General features: G+C 36.6%; 2 protein-coding genes across 3 annotated transcripts in view; one reads left to right on the top strand and one right to left on the bottom strand.

Moving 5' to 3' along the window:
- LOC131065736 (protein OS-9 homolog) overlaps window positions 1-1,549 on the top strand; it is an 85,285-nt gene extending 83,736 nt beyond the window's left edge. For both annotated transcript variants that reach the window (XM_058000352.2, XM_058000353.2), the window contains exons 6-8: window positions 91-157; window positions 464-573; window positions 701-1,549. In XM_058000352.2, coding sequence (XP_057856335.2) covers window positions 91-157; window positions 464-573; window positions 701-848 — 325 coding nt within the window. In that variant the 3' untranslated portion in view covers window positions 849-1,549. The remainder of the gene's footprint in view (window positions 1-90; window positions 158-463; window positions 574-700) is intronic.
- Window positions 1,550-17,034: 15,485 nt separating this feature from the next.
- On the bottom strand, window positions 17,035-17,523 carry LOC131856826 (uncharacterized). The gene is made up of 2 exons (XM_059208764.1): window positions 17,367-17,523; window positions 17,035-17,318 (listed from the first exon to the last, which is right to left on the bottom strand). Exons 1-2 carry the CDS (start codon window positions 17,521-17,523, stop codon window positions 17,035-17,037), a joined length of 441 nt encoding a protein of 146 aa, XP_059064747.1.
- Window positions 17,524-27,870: the final 10,347 nt, after the last annotated feature.

Below are 27,870 nucleotides of genomic sequence, written 5' to 3' on the forward strand. Positions count from 1 at the left end.
TCCTTATCTGTTTTCTGCTACTCTTCTATCATATCCTCCACTTTAAGGGAACTAAAAATGGAACTTTACCTGATTATTACAACGTTGCAGGTATCATGCTCACATATACACCAATGGTACAATTTGTGACCTTACAAATGAGCCCAGGGAAACAGAGGTATTTCCATGTCTAGTAGCTTCAAAACACAATTACTTGCCTTTTGATACTTAACATAGGTCAATGGTTTCAATATGTATTTTCATCTGATAACAGCACAGATATTGTTGCTTTTCATTTTGGTTAGTCTCTTGTAATATATCCTTGTTAAAATATTTCTTTTGTTTGATCTCTCTAATTGTTTGCTTGCTTATATTGCGGCTTTCTTCTGTCAAACTAATTTATCTGACATATAATGTTAAAAGTAAAACATCAAACAGTGTACTAGTCCATTTTATTGAGTGGTTAGGTTTCCCATTTATGCAGGTGAGATTTATGTGTTCAGAGTCAAATCGAGCATTAATTCATTCCATCAAAGAAGTTTCCACATGCAAATATGCATTGGTAGTTCAATGTCCAATGCTTTGCAAGCACCCGTAAGTTCCAATATACTTTTGACACCAAGATAAATTTTCTCCTTTAAAAGTGTATTATGATTGTTCCAAGTCTTCACAAAAAAAGTGATCTTCATTGTTAACTCGCAGTCCTTTGAACTCTTTTTAGGTTGTTCCAAGAAGAGCGACCTACTTGGTATACTGTCAACTGTAATACCCTCACAAAAAATAATAAGAGAGAAGGAGGGGGTTACGACAAACACAAACGGCTAGCTTTGCCAGTAGATAAATCCGAAAATGATCAAGCTAGTGATTAATAACTATACTAAGATGTGCTGTCTCAGATTTCAAATCAGAATATAATTCCCAATTTTCTTGTGCACTTTGAATTTTTTTGGGGGGAATCATGTGCCTTATATCATGTTAGATACTATATGTGATCACCACATCCAATTAAAATAACATGGCTAGGTGGTATTCGTGTTCTTTTTCCTATGCTTAAAATTGGGGAGGGCCTACATGTTTGTGCTAGAATGAACTCAAGATTTAACCTTTCATAGATGTCTTTTTGAATACTTTGGAGTACCCCTTTTTACTATGCATCAGGTTTATTTGATTGGATTCCTTCATGGGTCTAAAAAATATATGTATCAGATACTCCAAATATTCCTTCTTGTATCTGGATATGGCACAGATACATTCTTAATTACACGACTGGATATCCTAACTCCCAAGAAGATTCCCTTCTAAATGTCTTGATTAGTGATCAGATAGAAGGATCTTATCCAGCAAATTTTCTCTTAAAAACAATTGATTTGTTGCTAGCAATTAGATGCTTCTATTTGGCCTTTGTAAATAGGTAAATGTTTCAGCTCTGGAACAAACTTTTTTAAGGTGTTCTTTTAATTGGTCAGTAACAAATTGGTAACATGGTGGTTCATTTCAGAAGAAATTTATGTAGACTATACTCATTTGCATTTGATCTCATGCAAAACTTATTGCTTATCAACCCTCAAAATTTCACTTTCAAGTTTACAAACTTATTCATTTCATGTTATGTCATAGATTCTTTGAGAAATTAGCATTCCATATAATGTTAGATGTATTCCAGGCTAAAATTACGCGACAGTTATCTTTGAAATTTGTCTATGTATTAGTGAATATGGAAAAGTCATTATTAAAGAATGAATTGTGCCCTCATTTCCTACAATATGTGATTTTTTTTAAGTGCACAATATTCCCCATGTCTTATGCTTGTTTTAGATCTTGTTGGAATCCCATTCCCGATATATAATTATCTCATTTTGGTGTACTTGAGTGAATATGGAAAAGTCATTATTAAAGAATGAAGTGTGCCCTCATCTCCTACAATATGTGATTTTTGTTAAGTGCACAATATTCCCCATGTCTTATGCTTGTTTTAGATCTTGTTGGAATCCCATTCCCGATATATAATTATCTCATTTAAGTGTGCTTTTTCTTTGAGTGCTAAAATATAAACTTAATTTGATTTTTTATGATTTTTCTTGTTATCAATGTCAATTTAAATATAGTGGTCCAAGGGGAATTTGGTTCTTATAGGTTTGAGTGATGTTTATCATTGAAAATCAACTTACTTGACTTCTTGGGTTAGGTTAGAGGAAGTTGTTAGATGACCAAAATGTTTAACTCTATGGCTAGGGTTGTTGATGTTGAATAGGTTGAGTTTTATGCTTTTGTTGCCTGCGCCTCCATTCAACATCGTTTCAAGAGATTCACTAGACTATTATGCCTTGAACTTGCTCTTTCAACAAGAAGTTGTCGAATAATTAGTGGTGGGTAGTAGAGGCAAGTACCAATTTCCTTTGGTGGGAATCTCGGTTGGATTGCATGTGATTTATACCAAGTTGTCTTGCTATGGGTTCTACACTAGTTTAGGTATGGAGGTTCAGTTTGTTGGTATGTCAATATATTTTTGGATTCAATATGTTTGGGTATAAATGCCCCCCAAAAAAGAAGAAATGAAAACATAGTTTCTAGTGAAAGATGATATAATTCAATATCAAATGTTAAAATAATAATAGTACAATCAATAATATTCATCTTGCTCTTCATTGAGAGCATCTATGTCATTACTTGGTTCATTTGAACTGCAAGCAATTGCAATGACATCTCCACTAGCTACATCCTATGTGGGAGACTCTTTCACCATTTAAAGAGTGTGGAAGCCATATAACAAACGTATCCAAGTTGACACACTTGGGGTTATATTTCAATTCTTTGTAGCCCCTTGTTGATTTTATTATGTGGTAGGAAATGTTAGTTGGATTGAACATAGATCAAGGTCATTTGTTTGTTTCTAGTAGCTGTTTGGTTGCACTTAATTAAGTAGTTAAAGGAGTATGCATTTCAATTCCATTTAGTTAAATAAGAATATACAACCCATTGAATTTGGAGACAAAAATACACCCAACATCTAATATGAAATGCCTAACATGAAGTAAAGACTGTTCTAAGATGAGGATTGTGCACTTGACAACAAAATTGATCAACATAAAAAAGACAAAATAATTGTACACACGTAAATAGGATAAAAGCCAAAAATTGATGGTAGGTTTGCAAGTGACTTGATTGCACTTGCATCAGACATGTTGGGTAGAATGTTTCACAAGTTTTAAGATTCGAGAACATTTTATCAGAGTTAAAATTCTCCACTTGGCAACCTCACATGCATTCCTCCAACTAGTCTCATTTGTTGCCTTGTTTTTTTGTTTGACCAAGTATTCCTTTACCTTCGTATTTTTGACAACTTGGGAATTTATTACCATTTCAACCTCAATTCTTTCCTTTAAAGGCATCTATTACACCTACTTTTGGCAATCGTGATTTGTACCTTATACACTACTCTACCTTTTGGAATAATACTACAGATCAAGATTAAGGTCTTCCGGGGCTTTGTAACTGGTACGAATCTAGGAGGGTTGTCTTTTCACCCTCCTTGGATTTCGGACCTGGTTTGCTGGCGCTCGTGCGATCCCCTTGGTGACCTGTGTCAGTCTTACGCGTGATTAATGTTTTCCTCATGTTGCCTTGGTGTTTGAATGACTCGTTTGTGGGTGCTTTGTGTTTCAGTTTCTTCGCTGCATTGTTTCTTTGATTTTTTCTCTTGCTTCATATTCTTTTTTCTCTTAGCAGATTGGCCCTGGGCTTAGGTTACGATTGTGCCCCTTCCTTGAGGCCGCTTGTGCGAAGATGGATGGGTAGTCTGAATAATGGCGATCCCATTTGCAAGAATGATGAGGAGGCCATCATTAATAATAGTGGGGGTTTGGAGGATGAGGCTGTTAATTCTCAGAAGGGTTCATGAAAAGTTATCCTACAAAGCAGTGGTCTCAGAGCAATCGACCATGGTTTTCCTGCCTTCTGCTAGTTTCGATGGATCTTTCTGCAAGCCTGAGCACATGGACACAGAGATCGGTTCAAGAGGGACTACAACTGATGGAGATAAACTCAGACATGGTGATGGTAGTGCAACCGACGACCCCGGAGGGGGAGGAAATAGTAAGTCTCGTCCTCCTGGGTTGAAGACTTTTTCCTTGTCGCAAAATGAAGATATGGTTAAAGCCATTAGGGTTGAGCAGTCGTGCTTAAGAAATATTGCAATTTTTTTTGTTTGCATGGATAGAGAATCTTTGCCTTCGCGGAAGTTTTTTGATGACTGGATTGCTAATGTCTGGGGCATGAATTTAGGTATTCACGTTAATTTTTGTAGAATGATTCAGAAGGGTTTATTTGTAATTTTTTTGAAATCACATAACATGCAAGATAGGGTCTTGATGAAGAATTTTTGTAATGTTGGGTGCTCCTTGTTTAGGGCATTTCCTTGGTCTCCCAAAGGAAATGTAGAGCAGGATATTGGTCACTCCTCCCCTAACTGCGTTGAAATTAAGGACCTCCAGCTCGAATTTTGGCCATTCATTTTGTTGGAACCCTAAATTTTGCAATTTTTAGAATTCCAGATTCCAAGACAAGGAATAAGAAAAATTCTATATATATATATATATATATATTGAATAGGTACAAGTAACATGTTTTATATTTGTTGCACAATATGAAACCATAACATAAACACAATAATGGGCATAAAAAATGGATTGTGAAGCACCAAAGGGGGTATTTACATCATTTAAAGACCATTTATCCATTATATACCCATAAAATAGCCTTAAAATACCTCTAATATGCCTAAACAACTTGTAAAGTGACAATTAATTACATAAACTAAGGCAATTTCGGGATTTGGAATTATTTTTATTTAAAAGGGGGGTGTCTTTTCACTCAAAAGGGTATGAAAACCATTCAACCACATATATATGTGTAATGTAAAATGTAGAAAAGAGAGAATAGAGATAGAAGAGGTGGAGGCAATTTTGTACTTTTAAACTTTTTATCAAAAATAACCAAATGCATTTTCTTTCTCATATGTGTTGAGAGTTAACATATTTTTAGAAGGCAGTTGCTTATGATATTATCTAAAAGTGGATAAGGTTATTTGTGTTCTTCCAGTAAAATTCCGTGTTTCATATTGTAGATTTGGATCAAAAAGATTTACTCGCGAATTGTAATTGTTCCTTGTATTTCTTCCTTGGATGGTCTCTTAAAAGTTAGGGTTAAATTCATTCAAGCAGTTTACAATATAGACATTGAAGTAGAGCTCATAAGAAACAGTAACTGACAGACTCATCGAGAGGTGGTGGGTTTAAAAATTGTCTCATAAGTTTACACAATAAGTCTTGAAGAAATATAAGACTCTGTAGCCCAAATAAGAGGAAAGACACCGATCATTTGTAAACAAACCCTTTAACCATACTAGTTACCCTTTATTTTTAAGCATTAGGATTAGTAGAGTAGGTAATTTAGCTAAGTGTAACATATATACTTTTGTAAGATACATAGATCAATCCACACATTTGAAATCAGTCTGTTTAAGAAACTTATGCCATTCTGAGACTAGGAGACATCAGATTAAGACACTAAATCTGCTATAAAAAGCATTAGTTGAAGGAACAACTAGTGAGTAGGTATACCTGCCTAGGTCCTGCAGAGCCTAAAGTGAGAGAGTTAGTAACCAAATAGGTTCACTCTATAAGTTGGCCAAGTCAATTGGAGGGTTTGATCATAGGAGTTGGCATTTCCTTAGAACCTATCCAATCTGTTGATTTGAGACCCAACAGATTGGTGACTCTGCTGGGGAAGAATTATTAAGACTCTGCTGTGGGAGAGAACTCAGAAGAAATAAATAACTTATGTCCTCTAGGAAAGAGGTGGCGACTCTATAAAAAAGAAAATTAAATGAAAAAGATCAGTAGCATTCAGTATGTTTCAATATCCATATTTTTATGGAGAAGCATCTTCAGAAAAATATGCACAGTGGCAACCACAGCCACAAAGAGATAGGAATATTCCAGGAAGATTTAAGCCATTGGATTTCGGTAACATCCTTGAGTATCCATATGCATTTCCCTGTGAGTTGAAGATCTGTATGCCGAGGTTCCATGGAGATGAAAGGGAATCACCAATTGGGCATCTAAAATCATTTTATTGGTTTATTGAGACCTTCAGAATCTACTCAGAAGAAACGATCATGAAATGGTTTGTGCTAACATTGGAGGATGTTGCAGAGCAGTCATTCAGCTTGTTACCCCCACAAAGTATCTCATCATGGGAAGAACTTCAGTGGTGGTTCATGGAAGAATTCTATGGTGTAATCGAGGACAACACTTTAGCCGCTAGCCCTTCAATTGGTTCTCCATACCAACATCAGATTCAATCGGATTATGATTGTGGCAATGCAATCTACAACATAAGAAGAAAGGAAGGTGAATCTATAGAAAAATTGATTGGCAGAATAATGGTGACTTATTTCCAAATGCTTGATAATATACAACTTAATTCAGCTATACTGGAGGAATTGATCGTGAGAGAATGTGGGTCTAACAGTTTGGAATCAGCATGTTCAATTCTTGAAGAATTGAATAAAAAAATACATGATTTGCATGAGACAAGTAACATCAACATAAGAGATGCAAATGAAGATGATTATATAGAAGAATCAGTTATCCCTTTGGAAGTCCCATCTGATGAAGAAGCAATTGATGATGTTTGTGAGTACAAGTTAGAACCTAAAGAAATTGTTGCTAACATTGATGAAGAATATTGTACCAGTCATGAGGAAAGTGAATCCATACTTGAGTACCTTGATGATACAATTGATAAAGAAGAGGTATGCGAATTTGAAAATGGCTTTCAAATATTTTCAAACCCCTTATGTGATGCAGTGATAGAGGAAAATCATATTCCCTACTACCATGGTATGTGTGAAAAGGATTTTCATGTATTCTCAAATCCTTTATATGATGAAGAGGAAAAAATTTCAGATAGTATGGACAATACAAACATGTGTGAAGACAACATGGGTAATAATATGACTAAGTCACGTGATAAAAGGACCACAAAAATAAGAGAGTTACAAAAGGAAGGTACATCACATAGAGATAAAATAAAAGGTGAAAAGAAGTACCAGTTAGATAATATGCAACATTCCAATAAAATAGAGATGAAGAATATGTAGATGCCACAAGAAGCAAACTTTTGTAAAAGTATAAATACCATTTCCTATGGAATAGGGGATAATGATAATCCAAGTGAAATAAAGAATCCCTATAAAATAAGGATGGATGATGCATCTTATGACAAGAATTTCCAATCAGGTGATATCAATAATTTCAAAGTTTTTATACTACTTCATGATGAGAATCAGATGTTTGATAGAGGAAAGAATTAGTGTTCAGTTTTTGGGGCTTGGGGCCACTACATGCAGTTTTGACATAATCTACATAAGGGAGATGATTTGACACATCCAGTCTACTTTACCAGAGATAGATGGATTCTTGCTATGCCCGCATGGGGCATGCATCCCCAGACAGAGCCACTGTTGGAACCCTAAATTTTGCAATTTTTAGAATTCCAGATTCCAAGACAAGGAATAAGAAAAATTATATATATATATATATATATATATATATAGAATAGGTACAAGTAACATGTTTTATATTTGTTGCACAATATGAAACCATAACATAAACACAATAATGGGCATAAAAAATGGATTGTGAAGCACCAAAGGGGGTATTTACATCATTTAAAGACCATTTATCCATTATATACCCATAAAATAGCCTTAAAATACCTCTAATATGCCTAAACAACTTGTAAAGTGACAATTAATTACATAAACTAAGGCAATTTCGGGATTTGGAATTATTTTTATTTAAAAGGGGGGTGTCTTTTCACCCAAAAGGGTATGAAAACCATTCAACCACATATATATGTGTAATGTAAAATGTAGAAAAGAGAGAATAGAGATAGAAGAGGTGGAGGCAATTTTGTACTTTTAAACTTTTTATCAAAAATAACCAAATGCATTTTCTTTCTCATATGTGTTGAGAGTTAACATATTTTTAGAAGGCAGTTGCTTATGATATTATCTAAAAGTGGATAAGGTTATTCGTGTTCTTCCAGTAAAATTCCGTGTTTCATATTGTAGATTTGGATCAAAAAGATTTACTCGCGAATTGTAATTGTTCCTTGTATTTCTTCCTTGGATGGTCTCTTAAAAGTTAGGGTTAAATTCATTCAAGTAGTTTACAATATAGACATTGAAGTAGAGCTCATAAGAAACAGTAACTGACAGACTCATCGAGAGGTGGTGGGTTTAAAAATTGTCTCATAAGTTTACACAATAAGTCCTGAAGAAATATAAGACTCTGTAGCCCAAATAAGAGGAAAGACACTGATCATTTGTAAACAAACCCTTTAACCATACTAGTTACCCTTTACTTTTAAGCATTAGGATTAGTAGAGTAGGTAATTTAGCTAAAGTGTAACATATATACTTTTGTAAGATACATAGATCAATCCACACATCTGAAATCAGTTTGTTTAAGAAACTTATGCCATTCTGAGACTAGGAGATATCAGATTAAGACACTAAATCTGCTATAAAAAGCATTAGTTGAAGGAACAACTAGTGAGTAGGTATACCCGCCTAGGTCCTGCAGAGCCTAAAGTGAGAGAGTTAGTAACCAAATAGGTTCACTCTATAAGTTGGCCAAGTCAATTGGAGGGTTTGATCATAGGAGTTGACATTTCTTTAGAACCTATCCAATCTGTTGATTTGAGACCCAACACATTCCTCAGATTTTGAAGCCATTGGGCTCGGTTCTGCAAGTTGAGGATTCGAGAACCACTGTCCCTTATTTGAATGCTAGGGCTCTTGTTGCTCTTGATCTCGAGGTTGTGTTTCCCGACATTATGTCTCTTGATTTTGAAGGAGAAAACTTTGCTTGGGAATTGTCCATGTTGGGCAATTTGGGGGCCTTTTTCTTCTGTAAAGTTAATCGGCATATGAGAAAGGATTGCCCTTCTCTGAAAAATTCTCACAATGCTAACTTTAATATTGATGATAAAAACAATTTGAGGAGTGATAGTAGTAAAATGCAAAACTCTGTTTATTCAACTAAGGAAGGCAATTCTTTACCAATAGATATCCCATCTGATAATGGCAAGGAGAAGGTCAATTTTGGCCTTGAGTGCCCGACTGGTGATAGTAATGGCAATAAATTTGTGAGTTTATCCAATCCTCTGTTCGAGGATGAGTATGAGGTTGTCCAAGCCCCTCTCTTGAATGATCCCCCCAACATCCTTGTCGGGTGTCATCCAGTACAGACAAATCCTTCTAATTGTGATCAAGTGAAGGTTTTGAACCCCTCCCCTCAACCCAGATTGAATGCCCAACAACTTGCCCTTGCAAGTACTAAGGAGAAGGCTGATTTCTTAAGGAAAGCCATACAAGTCCCATCCGAGTTGAATATGAGCAACTCCTTACCTGGTATCATGAATTCCATGGTGGATGTTTCTCCTGATAAACAGATTGTGCCCTTTGGTGCGGATGGTATGGCTATCAGTAATGCTAAGCAGTTTATAGAGGTGGTTAGTAAAAAAGTTAGAACGAAAAGGAAAACATCTGATAGACAATCTCTCTCTAATGATAATAGTAAAAAAGGCAATGAGGTGCCTGAGTGCTTTTATATGTTGTATAAGAATAAAAAACCCTCCACCAAATAGTTCTTATGATGATGCACATACATAGCTGGAATGTTAGGGGCCTGGAGATATCTGATAGAAAATATGTGGTCAGAAAGTGGTGTAACAGTATCAAGGAAAAAGACATTATAGGCCTCCAAGAGATCAAAGTGGTAGGGTTCCATGCTTATACTATGCTGAAATTCTTGTGAGCTTAGGCCATAGGGTTCCAATCCAATCATGATAGGGGTAAAGGTGGGTTGGCCCTAAGTGGACAGATAAGATCATTGCTAATGGTGTCTCCCCCTGTCAAAGAGCCTTGTGGGTCACCTTTAAAGAGAATGAATGTGTTTTTGGTATTTGCAACATTTATGCTGCCATTGATTACAAAGATAGAGCTAGGCTTTGGGACTGGTTAACAGCCGGTCTGCCGAATGCCCATTGGAATTTTGTGGGTGATTTTAACTTGATAGAACAAACATTTTTTCTAGGCTAAATTCAAAAGGAGATTTAATTTGGTACATCCTATGGAGAAGAAAAAGGGTTCCTTTTCTAGTACCTGGTTCACATGGTGCAATAATCAAAGTGGTAAGAAGAGAATGTATTGTAGACTAGATAGATGCTATGCAAATGGTTCTTTCTTTTCTTTCCTCTCTTAGGGGGGGCAGGCCCCTACATGTGTCTCTCCTGCTAGTATCTCAGAACACTCTCCTATCTCTGTCACTGTTAACATGGACCTTGATCCTTTCTCTGTGATCCGACAAAAAAGGGAAAATGGTTTCAAACTTAATGTCTCCTTGCTTAATGATGAGGATACTGGTGAGGCTATTAAGATGGTCTCCCACTTGACCAAAATATGTTCTCCTGACCTCAGACCTAGGGAACAATGGGAGGCTCTTACTGCTTCTTGGAGGAAAGTGTTTCAGATCATTGGTAAAAAATATGCTATGGACAGGTCTAAAGACGAATCTTTTCTTCAATTTAGGCTCAATGGGATTGAAAAGGAACTTTAGAGTAAGGGGAATGACCCGAAACTTTAGGGAGAATTATCCTTGGTTAAGAACCTCCTAAAGAAATTGCTACACTTCAAGATCAAAGGGAAGAAGGTTAGAGCTAAAATAAATTGGATTAAAGGTGGTGATAAGGGAACCAACTGCTTCAATCTTATCGGAGCAAAGAATAAGAGGGAATTTATTGAAGACATTCAAGTCAACAATGCAATCACTAATGATCCGATCTCCATCAAGGAGGCTTTCTTCAGTTTTTACAGTGGTCTCTTTTCTTCTGAACATGGTGATATGAATCAGGAGACCCTCGAGAAGTGCTTGTTGTTAATCCCTAAGAAAATCTCCTGTGAGGAGGCTAAGGCTCTGAGTCATAAGATCTATTTGGAGGAGATTAAAAGTGCTATTAGTTCATTAGCCAATTGTAAGTCCCTTGGGATAGATGGGTTACCTGTTGAATTCTATAAGAAACACTTGGAATGGATAAGCTTGGAACTATTTGCATTGTATGGAGATGTTTTTAATCAGGGTTCCCTTGGAGAAAACATTAACAAAGGTGTCATCTAGTTGCTACCTAAAGGTGGGGATAAGACTTTGGTTAAAAACTGGAGACCTATCACCTTACTGAATATTTCATACAAAATTATTGCAAAAGTACTATCAAGGAGGATTGTTGGGTTACTGGATAATTTCATCTCCGCCACACAGACTAGATTCATTAAAGGCTGATATATTATGGAAAACTTGGTTACTAGTTGGGAGGCAATGCACTGGGCTAAAGCTGATAATCAAAATGTTGCAATGGTTCTTTTGGACTTCGAGAAAGCATACGACAAAATTGAGTGGCCTTTCATTAGAGGAATGTTGCAAGCTTTTGGCTTTCCTTCCTACTTTTGTAGGTGGATAGATATTCTTTTTAAGGATTCCTCCACAGTTGTTGAAGTTAATGGTGAACTCTCTGAACCTATCCCTCTAAGGAGGTCTATCAGGCAAGGGTGCCCCATTGCTCCGATCTTGCTTGTCATTGCTGTTGATGCTCTTTATTACATTCTGAGGGCACCTGAACTTGGACCCTCTATCAGAGGACTTACTCTTCCTAATGTTGATGATCTGATCAATGCCCAATTTGCTGATGATATTGCTTTATTTTTGGCCTTGAATGAGGAGAACTTTGATAATGCTATGGATAGATTACAATTTTTTTGTCTGGCCTCTGGAGCAAAGGTAGCTCCTCACAAATCTACTGTGCTTGGGTGGTATGAAGTTCCTCCAAGTTGGATCCCTTGCAAAGGTTGGCAGTGGGCATGTCTGAATTCTATCGTAAGATATCTTGGTATTCCCTTTGCTATTAACCCTTCTACTCAAGATATGTGGTATTGGATATACTCCAAAATTGAAAGGAAACATCTAAAATGGCAGACTCACCTTCTCTCTTTGGCCGGAAGAGTGCAGATTGTTTAAAAGGTTCTCTCCTCCCATCATATTTATTATGCCTCTGCATGGGTGTTTGCTAACTACCAAACCAATAAGCCTGAGAGGATTATGAGGGACTTTTTATGGTTTGATGGGACGAGTCATAATAAGAGGCACTGTGTGAACTGGAATTCGTGTTGCATACCAAGGAGTATGGGTGGATTGGGTATCAAGGATATCAGGGCCCATGGCACTGCCTTAGCTTCCAAATGGATTGTGAAAGCTTTGTATGGTAATAAACCTTGGAAGGTGCTGATCAGGAAGAATTTTGGAAGGTCGGTTATTAAAAAAGGCAAAAAGTGGAGGAATATCCCTTTATGTGATATTGTATTGGGGGAGTATAACATGAAGGTGTTTGGTTCTAATGTATTTGCTTCATTATGGAAGGCATGGTCACAGGTAAGGAGGTTACTCCCTTCTAAGGATGCTATAGGCAACTCTCCATCATATGCTGTTGTGGATAGATCTATCTGGTGGGGGTTGAACTTGAATAACACACCTCTTGCTTTGACTCAAAGCTGCTCTCCTAAGATCTGGAATGATAAGGGTATTTCTCTTATTAGCAATGTATTGGTTGACAACCGACTTGGCTCTTGGGCTGAGATTAACTCTAAATATGGGATTCCTCCCTCACAAAAGAAAACATATTCTCTTATTGGTAAGGCTACAGGTTGTTTCTTCTCCGGTAAGATTATGGATACTGACTCCTTTTTGAAGCAACTAAAATGGCTGGATGGTTCTTCCTTTTTGGACAACTCTACTAAACAGATCTATATGATGTTGAAGGATGACTACTCAATCTTTACTAGAGTTAATCAGTGTTGGGGTCTTGATTGGCCTAAGTCTAGGTGGCAATTTGTTTTTGATTTCTTTTGGCATTCTCCCATTGATCCTAAGAAGTCTTGTTTGAGTTGGCTTCTTCTTTTGAAAAAAATAGCTGTTGGTTCCTTTTATCTGCTGAGGGTCTTAAGTCTATTAGGTGTGTGGTGTGTGTAATGTCCAGGAGTCCTTTGAACACCTGTTTTTTGATTATGATTTTGCCCATGGTGTGTGGTCCATCTTCCTTGGCCCTTCTATTGTTTGGAACCACGAGCCTGCCCCTTCATGGAGTGAAATCCTCGCTAGTTTTGTAGAATCTTTTGACCTTAGGATGAATCGGTTTTGGTCTGTCTTTTCTTGTGAAGTCTTGTGGTTTATATGGAAAGAGAGAAATGGAGAGGTTTTTCAAAACAAGAGGAGGCGGCTTATTGAGTTTAGCAACAAACTCACTCATTTTTATATTATGTCACAAGTTTCTGCTGTCTTGGAGATTTCTAAAGACAGGTTCATGACTCTGGTTTGTGAAGGTGCTCTTCAGATTTACAAGGAAGATATCCAGTTTGTCCAGTATTTCAAGAAACATATGGATATGTTGCATTCGAAGGAGATTGAGTTTTTGGCACAGTACATGCAGAAACTCAAGATTGAAGACCCAGATGAGCTTTTTCCTAGGACTGGGGAGAAAGGTGCAAGAGCTCAGTGAACAGTGTAGCTCTTTTTTTGATATATGTATACTCACACATGAGGCATTTTGTGTATTAATCCTCTTTATATTATGTTCATATTGTAATACCAAGTGATCTGACACAGGGCTACAACCTTTTTGATATACATGTGAAAATGATATTGTAGATAGCAGGATACATGTAAAATGTAGGGCACCAGTTGTTATGATGTATATGTTTTGAACTATTTTAATATAAAAAAATAATACTACAAATCAACTACATTAAAAAAAGATGAAATGTCTACACTTTCAAGAAGCTCTATCTCATATGCATTGGATGCAAAACATGTTATGGGTGTACACAAGTTGAGCCTCCTGGTTGTTAATAATTCAATATGTTTTCTAGCCTAAAATCTCAGACACATCACCAAAGCCCTTGAAACTAAATCAAACGTTGAGCCATAAATAAACCTTATAAAAGAATCATATCCTTGTCAAAAACTTTATTTGTTAGCTAGTAATTTCATAACTTGCACTATTTCCCTAAAAAAACATATATACCCTATCATCTTATGTGGACTATCATAAAGCAATATCATTGAGTATCATATTTCGCAAGGTTGCTATTTTCTTACATCAAGCGTATTGCAAAGCAACGACAAAGAAAAACAAAAACTACAAAGTTATCGCTATTTCACAAAACATATATCTCACTATACTAAGTGGCCAATGAAACAACAATGAAGGAGACAAAGTAGATCAAGATATCACCATTTTGCAAAATCTATATCCTACTAAATTGGGCATCTTGCGAAATGGTGATAAAAGAAATAAAGTTCACAATAGTATCACTATTTCACAAAACCCATGTTCCATCATATTGAGTAATCTATGAAATAGCGATAAGAGGAGCCAAGGCCATACGATATCGCCATATTGCAAGAAAGGATTAATGAGTAAAGAAGGGCATTGTGATATAGCGATCACATGATAACTCAAAGTGTTACCACTATATCAGTAAAGGAAGTTATTAACGGGTTCAGAAGAATGAGATTCAACAATAACTTAGTGATATTGCCATATCGCAAGATGGATGTAACTAATGAAAAATATTGTTATGATATAGCAATAACATCTAGACTACATGTCCCTATATTGCAAGTGTTGTAGTCTATTGGATTTGGTTGTTGGACTTGGATATGTTGTTGTCATTGATGTCAATATATTCCTGTGAGTTTTTCCGGCAATCTTGTGAAGATTTTTTGATTCGGTTTGCTGTTCTTTGGTTAGCGGTTCCTGGTGTTCCTATTGGTGTTCCTGTCGGTATTCCTTCAGGTATATTCCGGTATGATCAGATCTTGTGCTGAGACTTTGGGATGTTGTTTGGGATGATCTTGTGTATCTTCATTTCAGATGGATCGTGATTTGGTTACCTGCTAGTAATCTTTCTTCTTGATAGTTGTTGTTTGAGGCATTCACTGATGAAGATTTGATTTAAGGTGTTGGTGCAACTGTTCCAGATGATTCTAACGTGTTTGCTGGTGTGTCCTATTTGTCTTGGCGATACACATTGATCGTTGTACGAGTTTTGGTGATTTCTATCAACCAGTGATGATTTGAGTGTTTCTAGTGGTGTAACATGTTGCGGTTGATCTTGGCGCGATTTCCACTGGATATGATCGTTTGAGAATTTGAATTAGGTCCATGCTATGTGTTGGTAAACAAATTTGTCACTGTGAATTTATCTTCAAAATCGACCTTGTTCACCCAAAAAGTAGTGACAATTGTTCTAATAGTTGGAGAGATCGTGGTGAGGCCACAATCTTCCTCTGTGTTTGAGAGAGGCAACTCCCTCGTATGATGGGGGTATTTGGTATTTTCATGTAATTTTAACCGGAAAGTACATAAAGGAGAAAACATAAAACTAAAGTGAAATAAAAATAGAAACCCCAACAATAGACATACGAATATAAATTGAAATTTCCCAACTGGTAAAAAATTACAAGGGGAGTTTATAACATAATAAGTTTAGCCATGAGATGACGATAAAGAAGAATGAAAAATCTCAACATACGAAGAGATAAGATACTCCAACACATTCAAACTAAGATACCAAAGGTTGCTTGTGTATCATCACATCAATTGTATAGATCACATATGCATAAAAAGATTCCCAATTTGACATACAAGAAATCAACAACGATAACACATGAATACATTTAGAACACACGAACTAAGATGTACTCTTCATTATCCTTTTGGAAATATACAAGTCCAAAATCATTTCTATACATAGTGCAAATCAAAATGCCATTACAAGTTTTTTCTAAAATTTTAGTAGCATTTTCCCTCTGTAAAACGTCACTCTTTACAAATGAAATAGCCTTGTATTTATAGGCTTGAGAGAATAACCACCTCATAACCACTTGGCCTAACTACTTAATTCAAGTAACTACCCTTTTGAAACCAAGTTAGGATTTGCCTAACTTTTACAAGAATGAAGTTCAAATTCTAACTTGTGGTTACAATAAGTGACATAAGTCAATTTTACAAAAGTGATAATTCGAAGCCCATAACATCAAAAAGAAAAGTGAATATTGGCCTCGTCGAACAAACAATGTGTCTGTTAGAGTATTCGGGTATTCACTTGATTAATTAAACAATATTTGTTTAATTATTTAAGTTCCCTTTATCTCTTTTACACTTAAGCTAACTTTAGGTGCATAATAATTAATTCTTTTATTAATTATTATGTGCAAACCTAGGTTTTCCCTTTTAGGGTTTCTTAACCTATTAAAGGTTGAGTTCTTTCTTTTCATTGTAACAAGGAGGATTATTACATTACATTTTGTGAATATTGAGCTCTTTTTTTGAGCATATTTTCTATGTATTTCTTTCTTCTGTGATTTGCTTCCTTGCTTCTCCTTGTAACAGGTTTTTCAGCTTCCAAAGATCATTTGGGCTTCTGTGGTGTTGTATTTTCTCAACTCCAACATGGTATTAGAGCTTCAGATCTGCAGCTACCTGTTCTTGTTTTGAGAATTTTTGCTTGGAAGCAGATCTGGGGTTTCAGAAAGTTTTTTTATTAACTTAGGGATTGGCCTTTTTTTTTTCTGACCATTTTGGGCCTAAACGGACCTCACTATCATGCTCAAAAGGCCCGAAAACCCCTATGGTCATATAAAATTTGACCTATTTTGGTTCTTGATTCTCGGGGAGTATTTTTTCTCCAGATCCAGGCCGTATGGCCCTAGGCAGTTCGAGAAAAAGATTTCAATTTTTTTTTTGCCTTTTTACGGCATGCAAGCCGAAATTTGATTTTTTGTGAAAAAAAAAAGTTGAAAAAATCACAAAATAAAAAAAAAGTGGTGAAAAAAGAAGTTTTTTTTAAAAAGATTTTTGGGAGAGTGTTTCTTTTTAGGGTACCAGACCTAACAGTCCAGCCGCCGTACAACGCTTGTCGGACCTGTCAGTCCGCCCCCTTGAGGCCCCCGCCGTCCTCCCGCCGCCAGCCTTCGCCAACCGTCTGCCCCCTCGGCTAGCGGCGCCTCCAGCAGCCACCTCGGCCCAGCCTGCATGCGGCCCTTCAACTCGCCGCTCTGCCCCGCTCCTTGGCCCCCGCCGCTGCTGCTCCCCGCCGGACCCTGCCGGCCCCGCCGACCCTCGTCGCCGCTCCGGCCACTTGCCAGCTCTGCCGGCTCCTGCAACCAACCGCCCTGGCTGCTGCTATCGGAAACCGCTCAAGCTACCTTTTTCTATAGCCGCCGCCGCCGTCGCAGGAAACCGCCGCCCGGACACAGCCGCCCAACTCGACCGTCGCCCAAACACAGCCGCCCGGCCACCGGCTCCACCCGGCCGCCATCGGAGTGCCACCCACTGGCCACCTCTGCCCATCAGAGCCACCATACTACCCCTTCCTCTTGTTTTGAAGGGGGGTTTGGTTTTTTGGTCATATCTTGGACATACGAAGTTATTTTTTCGAAAACGAATAGGCGTCAGAAAGATGGTTCCAAGACGGACCTCGTCATGTTGGTAATTTTTTCCAATTTTGCTGTTTGACTATGTTTTTTTCCAGTCAAAGTGAGGTCTCTTTTTTGCACTCCAGGGGACGTAGAATGAGCTTCCGAACTCCGTTTTTCGAAAAAATTATATTTTTGGAAAGCGTGTGGTGTACTTTCCATCCATATGAGTTTTATTTCCAGATTCTGCTCCATGCATATTTTATTCAGTTTTTTGCTTTTGAGCACTTTGGTGGATATCTTGGTTGTTTAAGGTCCTGAGATCTCTTCTCTCAGTAGGATGTCTCGGTTTTTGCCATTATTTCTGTTTCCAGTATTCTTCTCATTGTAGCATTGTATTTATGCAAACACACTGAGATAAAGTGCCATCATGCATTGTTTACTTTGGATCTTGCATATCTTGTGCCTTATTGTACATGCACTACTTATAAAGTGCCATGAGGGGGTTGATGTTTGCCTTGTTTGCCATCCACCTTTGTCAAGTGAGTGTTCCTTCCACGACATTCGCCTCATGCTATGTGTCAAGTGAGTGTTCCTTCCACGACACCATGTACTGCCTCTGCGCCTTTGATATTCCTGGTTCTTCGTCCTGCAGTTCTTGGCTGTTCTTTTCAGTGTTCCAGTCCCTCTTCAGCATTATGGGGAGGTTTGTCATGTTGGTTCTAATGCTTCCATGGTTCGATTGATCAGCTCTTCAGGCTTTGGTGTTTTCATGTCATCTGTATCTTCGATTTCAGTTGTTTGCCTTGTTTGCCTTTTGATTCGAGTAGTGTCATTTGAGGGCACTCATACAGATTACAGTCTTCTCTACCTGGTCATGTTCTATTTCAGTGGAGGTTCTTCAGATCAACAGTTATTCTTTGACAGAGTTTGCAGGTTCTTCATGCTTCAGTGGTGTTCTTTTCCATCTCTTTTTGGAGTAGAGTTTTGTTCCCACGTGGTTTTCTCAATTTCTCCAGTTCATAGAGATTTCATTGTATTTGGGTACCTGATCAGGCCTTGTTGCCGGGACCCATCTTTCCTGCTTTCAGTAGTTGTTCTAGGTTTTAGCTTCTCCCTAAGTCTAGCTTAAGGGGGGGTGTTAGAGTATTCGGGTATTCACTTGATTAATTAAACAATATTTGTTTAATTATTTAAGTTCCCTTTATCTCTTTTATACTTAAGCTAACTTTAGGTGCATAATAATTAATTCTTTTATTAATTATTATGTGCAAATCTAGGTTTTCCCTTTTAGGGTTTCTTGACCTATTAAAGGTTGAGTTCTTTCTTTTCATTGTAACAAGAAGGGGGATTATTACATTACATTTTTGTGAATATTGAGTTCTCTCTTTTTGAGCATATTTTCTGTGTATTTCTTTCTTCTGTGATTTGCTTCCTTGCTTCTCCTTGTAACAGGTTTTTCAGCTTGCAGAGATCATTTGGGCTCCTGTGGTGTTGTATTTTCTCAACTCCAACAATGTCTTCATGTAATCATGATGAACTTGGTCTTTGAAGAAATCCATTGTAACCTTTCCCCTCATTTGGCATTGTATCCACATTTTGTGTATGGACTGCAATCATTCATCTCATACCTTGAGATGACATCTCTTTTAGGTGCTTTGCTGCCTTTAGCATGCATGTCTTATAGGCCGCAACAATCATGACAACGATTATGAGTATATGATGAACTGAATTAAAAAATACCCTACTGTGAATCAATTTCTCCAACTTTTCAAATATCTTATGCCTCTACAGTTTGTATTCATATATGATCTATAGGCACCAAGAAAACATATCATCCTGACCAACACAGGCTTAACTGGCACCAAATACACTTTGTACACATTCTACAGTCGTGACACATTATAAGGCTACATTTTTTTGAGGTTCCCTTGTGAGATAATTCATTTGCTAGGTCTATGATTCTACATTTTGCATGCTTGTAAGCTTACAAAGCTTTTTCAACACGCACCAAGGTAACACACCCACACAATAGCTAGAAATTTGATCGACATCTCAATAATAAGAATGTGTCTTTGAGATAACCTTCATGGGCATGATGGTCAACCAAGAGTACCTATTGATCAGCTGTATAGGCGATGCACTCAATGTGGTTGGAGTACAAGCAGCCGTTATTCATTAACAGGAACACAAACAAATCCTATGCTATTAAGAGGACTTCGTTAATTCAAATATATTAAGAGCTTCATTGCAAAACTCTTTTCTTCTTTTCTGTTTTTTTTGGCACATCTGCAATTACTTTATCTCATGTCTTGTGATGACATCTCCTTGAGGCATTTGGCGAGTTCTAATGGATGTTTATAACTTGAACTAAGGCTTCCATTTAGGCACAAAGGTGATGATGCTGGAGATTACCGTGGAACTTGGCTTTATACCCGCCAATTGCATTTTCCCAAAACTTTCCAAAGCCTTTTTAACAAACCCATGATGTGTATATTATACAACATATCAAGCTAGGAGACCAAATTAAAGTGAGTCGACTTCTCTTTGAGGTGTTCGTTGGAATAGTTTGCTGGCTTTGTTCTATGCTTCCACATTTTGCAAACATGTCTTTAGCATATTCAATTGTAACATTGCAGACCATGAGATAATTCTCATTGAGGTGTTCAGTTATACAGTTCAGGTGCACGGTCTGTGCTTCTGGATTTTACATGAATATTGATCAATATAATTGCTGCCACATCTGAGACCATATACTAAAGGAGATGAGTATGTCGGTGTGGCTAATCTACCGAGAAAAGCATTAATTCAAGAGAGATTCAAATAACACATTCAACTAGATCCGTCGATCGACACTCTTGAGAGTTTTTAGTGACCTTGAATAGGCACATTTGAAGCATCTCCTCAATTCAATTCAATCTCGACCTAGTTTTGTCCTCGATCCTCATGATTAAAACAACTTGAGTGGAGCCCGAACCCGAGCCACTTCCATCAAATTTTCATTGTCCTGTGAAAAACGTTAAGAATGCTCGAAAACAAAGCATTTCTAATCTTTTCATGTAACTCATAAAGCGGGCCCACAAAAGGTTAGAAAGGAAGGTCAGAGATGCTCCATTTTGGAGCAATCCTAACCTCTTCTTTTTGAGGTTATAAATTTGGGTTTGGAATGCTCGAAAATGAAGCATTCCTAAGCTTAATCTCTGAAAGGTTATGATTTTGACTTTTAGGAACCATTGACCAGGAAGTGGGAGAAAGGGAAATGCAATAATTGTATTTTTAAATAACTTTTCCCCCGAAATGATCACAATAGGAAATATATAGAGACCAATTTAAAATATTAAATTATTTTTGAAAAATAATTTAAATATTTCCCCTTAAAATTTAATACCCAAATTTAGGAAAAACGGCCATAACTTTTAAATGGTAAGGATTTAGGCTCTGAAATTTGAAACATGCTTTCAAGGTAGGAAAATGAGCATATACCATCATTTGGTCTTGATGACGAAATCTATGGTGAGGGATTTTAATTAATTTAGGAAGAGGGACATGAAAAGTTGGAAAATTTAAAATATCGCAAACTGTGAACTGGGTTCAGATAAAAACTGGTCATATGGCACAAAATGATGCTTAGGAAATGTTCACAAAGCGATTTCCCTCAATTCCTTGTAATTTTCAAAACTCATCCATTTTTCACATTTTGACCGACATATTTATGATTGACCACAATGTAGATTAAAAATGACAACCTTGGATCACATGCTCACTCATTTTGTAGAGACACATATTTGAGCCTTCATACAACATTAGGACCAATTCAAAGTTCAAATTTTTGGTATTTCAAATGCGGGGCAACAACTGGCTCTGACTGGAGACAAGGACTGCAAAGGACGCAGGATGAATCCATAATTTTCACAAAGGATTAGTACCTTATCCATAGGGCAATAGAGTCACGAAAAGAGGGGACTAGAAAAGGGACTAACTGGAGAGACCAAACAAAAATAAAAAATGGAACACACACAACATAAACTTCTGCCTAAATATGTACATGGTAGGCAAAGCCTACCTCAAAGTTCTCCAAGATTGTCATACAAAACCACTCACAGGCTGAGAGAAATAAGCACCTCTACGAAAAAGTGACATGCATCCATGTGACACCTGTAAGCTTCTTAGGTTGAGTAGATCAACACGTATAAGAAGAGAACTATCTTTGACCAATGAAGCAAACAACCATATCTCATCATAAATATTTAGGCTCTCTTGAATCAAACTGGTACCATCTTGAACATTATTGGCAACTTTTGGAATATTCTCAACCATACCCATATCCTCTATCTGAAAATCCTTTTAGTGATTTGAATTGGATGAAATCAAGCCTCGAATTGGACATCCTATATACAATTTGTGATTTGAAGAAACTTTTGTCATTGCAAATGTTGAATTTGACTTTTGAAAATAAACTTCCAGGAGCGTAGATTCATCCTTTATTAGAATATTTTCTTCTTCTTTAGTTATAAGAATTTTACAAAACTCTTTCTTCATAGGACAAGAAAATGAAGAAGGAGCTTCAGAATCACCTATAGAAACACATTCACCTGAAAATAGAGGATTGTGGTAGATATCTTCACCATAGAGAAAATCACCATCCAAAGATTTTAAGCACAAACCTATGTTATGGATATCATGAGGCTTTACTCCATTGAATTCCTTCATCAGATCATCCATTACCTCGTTCCTTTCTTCATTGTTGGCACAATTCCCAAAAATATCCTTCAATATAGGTTCATACACTTGATCTAAAGATTCAAAAAGTGGATTGCTGTGAACTTTGAATTCTCCATAAGGCATAGATTGCACTTCCACCAAGGTTGATACACCTACATAGATTTAAGTTTTAGCTTTCTCAACAATATCCATATAGCTTTCTATATTATACTAACTCAATGATTCTTCTATATGAAACTCTTCATGAAATCTGAAAGTTTCGTACTCGGATTGCATGTATGATAAAGAGTGGATACTTGGTGATTCATCTTCTTTCACTTAGGGCTGATCTAGAAGTTTATCAATATCTTCAAAAGTAAAGGTCTCCAATTCTGAAGGAAAAGAAGATATCTGTAAAGTTTCACTTGTAGTTGCCTCTCAATTGGTCTTGGTAGTGAAAGGTTGCTCAAAAGTTACTGAAACTTTGACATCATCATTGCTACTATCATCTCCATTGATTGGTGATGGAATAATAGGAATGTCTTTTCCACAAAGAAACTCATCATCTAAAGCATTGGAAACCAACTGGGAATAAAGACTACTTGAGATTCATCTTGGGATGCTCTTTCTTCATCATCTTCTTCAAGCTTGGGCTGCACGCATGTCTGAGAAGAATTTGGTTCATCATCTTCAAGCTCTTTGTTTTCAATTTGATAGAAGACTTTTTCTTTGCTATGACAATCTTCATAGTGCTCATGGCATTTTCCAATGCAATCTTCTTTCTCTATCTCACTCACCTTTAGATCTTTCTCTTGACATGTATCCTTACAAGTAGATGTGACTTCATCTTCTTCTGCATATACACATTCTAATGAGTTCCTTTCATTACTTTTCTTACAGGAATTCATATCAATAAGAGAATGATTCTCATTCTCATCTTTTTGTTCAATCTTTTGTAGCTTTTCAAGCAATGAAGGGTGCACCTTATCAAGATCGAGATGTCTATTTCCATAGAAGTTTTTTAAAAACTCGATCTATTTTGAATCATTGTCAATCTGATTTTGTTGGGCCACAGGTATAGAAAACAAATTTCTATTATTCTCTATCATTGGTTTTGAATATTCTTCACTTTCAAATGTATGACCTCTTTATGATAAACATTGTTGATCATGAGAAATAAGTTGGTCCCCTCTTCCATTTTTCTCTTCAATATTTTGCAAAGATTGGAGTAGAGAAGAATGAAGTTTATCAAGATCAAGTTGCTTTCTACTATAGAAACTCTTCAAGAAGTTGACTTGTTCAGGATCATCAAGACTTTGATTGTGTTGAGCAATTGGTATAGGAGAAAGATCACTTTTGTCTTCATCTTTCTTGATTGTGGTTGATTTGGGTAAATGATCACAAGCAAGAAAACCGATCTCTTTTCCATACTTTTATTCAATGCCTTGCAACACTTGATGTAAAGTAGGGTGAATCTTATCAAGAGTAAACTACATGCTACCATAGAAGCTCTTCAAGAATTCAACTCGTATGGGCTCATCACGATCTTTCTTCTTTTGATATGATTAGTCTTCATCATCACTTCACTGTCGCTTTCCAACTTTCCTTTTTACCAAACCATTGTTCTGAATTTGATCTTTTAGATAGAGTCACCAACCTTCATTTTGAAAAAGGTACCTTGAAATCTCTGAGGAAGAAAACACACTATTATTTTGATCCCGAACAGAGTCGCCAAAAATTTGTTGGTAAACGGATTTGTCGCTATGAATTTATCTTCAAAATTGACCCTATTCACCCAAAAAAATAGTGACAATCATTTCAATAATTGGAGAGATCGTGGTGGGGCCACGATCTTCCTCTGTGTTTGAGAGGGGCAGCTCCATCGTATGATGAGGGTATTTGGTATTTTCGTGCACTTTTAACTTGAAAGTACATAAAGGAGAAAACATAAAACTAAAGTGAAACAAAAATAGAAGCCCCAACAATAGGCATACGAATATAAATTGAAATTTCCCAACTGGTAACAAATTACAAGGGGAGTTTATAACATAATAAGTTTTGCCATGAGATGTCGATAAAGAAGAATGGCAAATCTCAACATACAAAGAGATAAGATACTCCAACACATTCAAACTAAGATACCAAAGGTTTCTTGTGTATCATCACATCAATTGTACAGATCACATATGCATAAAAAGACTACCAATTTGACATACAAGAAATCAACAACGATAACACATGAATACATTTAGAACACACGAACTAAGATGTACTCTTCATTATCCTTTTTGAAATATACAAGTCCACAATCTTTTCTTTAAATAGTGCAAATCAAAATGTCATTACAAGTTTCTTCTAAAATTTCAGCAGCGTTTTCCCTCTATAAAAAGTCCCTCTTTACAAATGAAATAGCCTTGTATTTATAGGCTTGAGAGAATAACCACCTCATAACCACTTGGCCTAACTACTTACTTCAAGTAACTACCCTTTTGAAACCAAGTTAGGATTTACCTAACTTTTACAAGAATGAAGTTGAAATTCTAATATGTGGTTACAATAAGTGACATAAGTCACTTTTACAAAAGTGATAATTTGAAGCCCATAACATCAAAGAGAAAAGTGAAATGTTGGCCTCGTCGAAGAGGCAACGTGTCTTCGTGTAATCATGATGAACTTGGTCTTTGAAGAAATCCATTGTAACCTTTCTCCTCATTTGGCATTGTATCCACATTTTGTGTATGGACTGCAATCATTCATCTCATACCTTGAGATGACATCTCTTTTAGGTGCTTTGCCACCTTTAGCATGCATGTCTTATATGCCGCAACAATTATGACAACAGTTCTGAGCATATGATGAATTGAATTAAAAAATACCCTACTATGAATCAATTTTTCCAACTTTTCAAATATCTTATGCCTCTACGATTTGTATTCATATATGATCTATAGGAACCATGAAAACATATCATCTTGACCAACACAGGCTTAATTGGAACCAAATACACTTTTTACATATTTTGCAGTCGTGACATATCATAAGACTACATTTTTTTGAGGTTCTCTTGCGAGACAATTGATTTGCCAGGTCTATGCGTTCTACATTTTGCATGCTTGTAAGCTTACAAATCTTTTTCAACATGCACCAAGGTAACACGCCAACACAATATGCAGAAGCTTACAAAGCTTTTTCAACATGCACCAAGGTAACACGCCCACACAATAGCCAGAAATTTGATCGACTTATCAATAATAAGAATGTGTCTCTTTGAGATAACTGCCATGGGCATGACAGTCAACCAAGAGTACCTATTGATCAACAGTATAGGCGATGCACTCAATGTGGTTGGAGTAAATGTAGCCATCATTGATTAACAGGAACGCAAACAAATCCTATCCTATTAAGAGGACTTCATTAATTCAAATATATTGAGAGCTTCATTGCAAAAGTCATTTTTTTTTTTGGCAAATCTGCAATTACTTTTTCTCATGTCTTGTGATGACATCTCCTTGAGGCATTTGGTGAGTTCTAATGGATGTTTACAACTTGAACCAAAACTTCCATTTAGGCACAGAGGTGATGACATTGGAAATTACCGTGGAACTTGGCTTTACACCTGCCGGTTGCATTTTCCAAAAAGTTTCCAAAGCCATTTTAACAAATCCATGCGGTGTATATTATACAACATATCGAGCTACAAGACCAAATTAACCTGAGTCGACTTCTCTTCGAGGTGTTCTTTGGAAGAGTTTGTTGGCTTTGTTCTATGCTTCCACATTTTGCAAACATGTCTTTAGCATATTCAATTGTAACATTGTAGACCATGAGATAATTCTCATTGAGGTGCTCGGTTATACAGTTCAGGTGCATGGTTTGTGCTTCTGCATTTTACATGAATATTGACCAATATAATTTCTTCCACATCTGAGACCATATACTAAACGAGATGAGCAAGTCAGTGTGGCTAATATACCAAGAAAAGCAACAATTTAGGAGAGATTCGAATAACACATTCACCTAGATTCGCCGACCGACACTCTTGGGAGTTTTTAGTGACCTTGAACAGGCACATTTGAAGCATCTGCTCAATCCAATTCAATCTCGAGCTAGTGTTCTCCTCGACCCTCATGATTAAAACAACTCGAGTGGAGCCCAAACTCGAGCCACCTCCATCAAAATTTCATTGTCTTGTGAAAAAGGTTAAGAATGCTCTGAAATGGAGCATTTCTAACCTTTTCATGTAACTCATAAAGGGGGCCCACACAAGGTTAGAAAGGAAGGTTAGAGATGCTCCATTTTGGAATAAATTTAACCTCTACTTTTTGAGGTTGTAAATTTGGGTTTGGAATGCTCGAAAACGGAGCATTCCTAACCTTAATCTCTCAAAGGTTGGGATTTTGACTTTTAGGAACCGTTGACCACAAAGTGGGAGAAAGGAAAATTAAAATAATGGTATTTTTAAATAACTTTCCCCCTGAAATGATCACAATAGTAAATATATAGAAACCAATTGGAAATATTAAATTATTTTTGAAAAATAATTTAAATAATTCCCATTAAAATTTAATACCCAAATTTAGAAAAAAATGACGATAACTTTTAAATGGTAAGGAGTTAGGCTCTGAAATTTGAAACATGCTTTCAAGGTAGTCAAATGAGAATATACCATCATTTTTTCCTCATGAAGAAACCTAGGGTGAGGGATTTTAATTAATTCAAGACGAGGGACATCAAAATTTGAAAATTTTAAATATCGCAAACTGTGAATTGGGTTCACACAAAAAATGGTCATATGACACAAAATGATTCTTAGGACATGTTCACAAAGATATTTCCCTCAATTCCTTGTAATTTTCAAAACTCATCCATTTTTCACATTTTGACCGACATATTTATGATTGACCACAATGTAGATTAAAAATGACAACCTTGGATCACATGCTCACTCATTTTGGAGAGACACATATTTGAGCCTTCATACAACATTAGGACCAATTCAAAGTTCAAATTTTGGGTATTTTAAATGTGGGGCAACAACTGGCTCTGACTAGGGACAAGGACTGCAAAGGATGCAAGATGAATCCAAATTTTTTAGAAAGGATTAGTACCTTATCCATAGGGCAATAGAGTCATGAAAAGAGGGGACTACAAAAGGGATTAACTGGAGAGACCAAAAAAAATTAAAATGGAACGAACACAACAAAAACTTCTGCCTAAATATGTACATCATAGGCAAAGCCTACCTCAAAGTTCTCCAAGATTGTCGTACAAAACCATTCATAGGCTGAGAGAAATAGGAACCTCTGTGAAAAAGTGACATGCATCCATGTGACACCTGTAAGCTGCTTAGGTTGAGTAAATCAACATGTATAAGATGAGAAATATCTTTGACCAACAAACCAAACAACCATATCTCATCATAAATATTTGGGCTCTCTTGAATCAAATTGGTACCATCGTGAACATTATTGGCAACTTTTGGAATATTCTCAAGAATACCCATATCCTCTATCTGAAAATCCTTTTGGTGATTTGGATTGGATGAAATCAAGCCTCAAATTGGACATCCTTTATACAATTTTTGATTTGAAAA

The sequence above is a fragment of the Cryptomeria japonica genome, chromosome 7, assembly GCF_030272615.1.
Source record: "Cryptomeria japonica chromosome 7, Sugi_1.0, whole genome shotgun sequence".
Taxonomy (NCBI): Eukaryota; Viridiplantae; Streptophyta; class Pinopsida; order Cupressales; family Cupressaceae; genus Cryptomeria; species Cryptomeria japonica.

Coding starts and splice junctions, on each gene's coding strand:
- LOC131856826 (XM_059208764.1), bottom strand. CDS start 17,523: ATGGTGGCTCTGATGGGCAGAGGTGGCCAGTGGGTGGCACTCCGATGG. Junction 17,319..17,366: donor GGCGGCGGCTATAGAAAAAG/GTAGCTTGAGCG, acceptor GGTTGGTTGCAG/GAGCCGGCAGAGCTGGCAAG.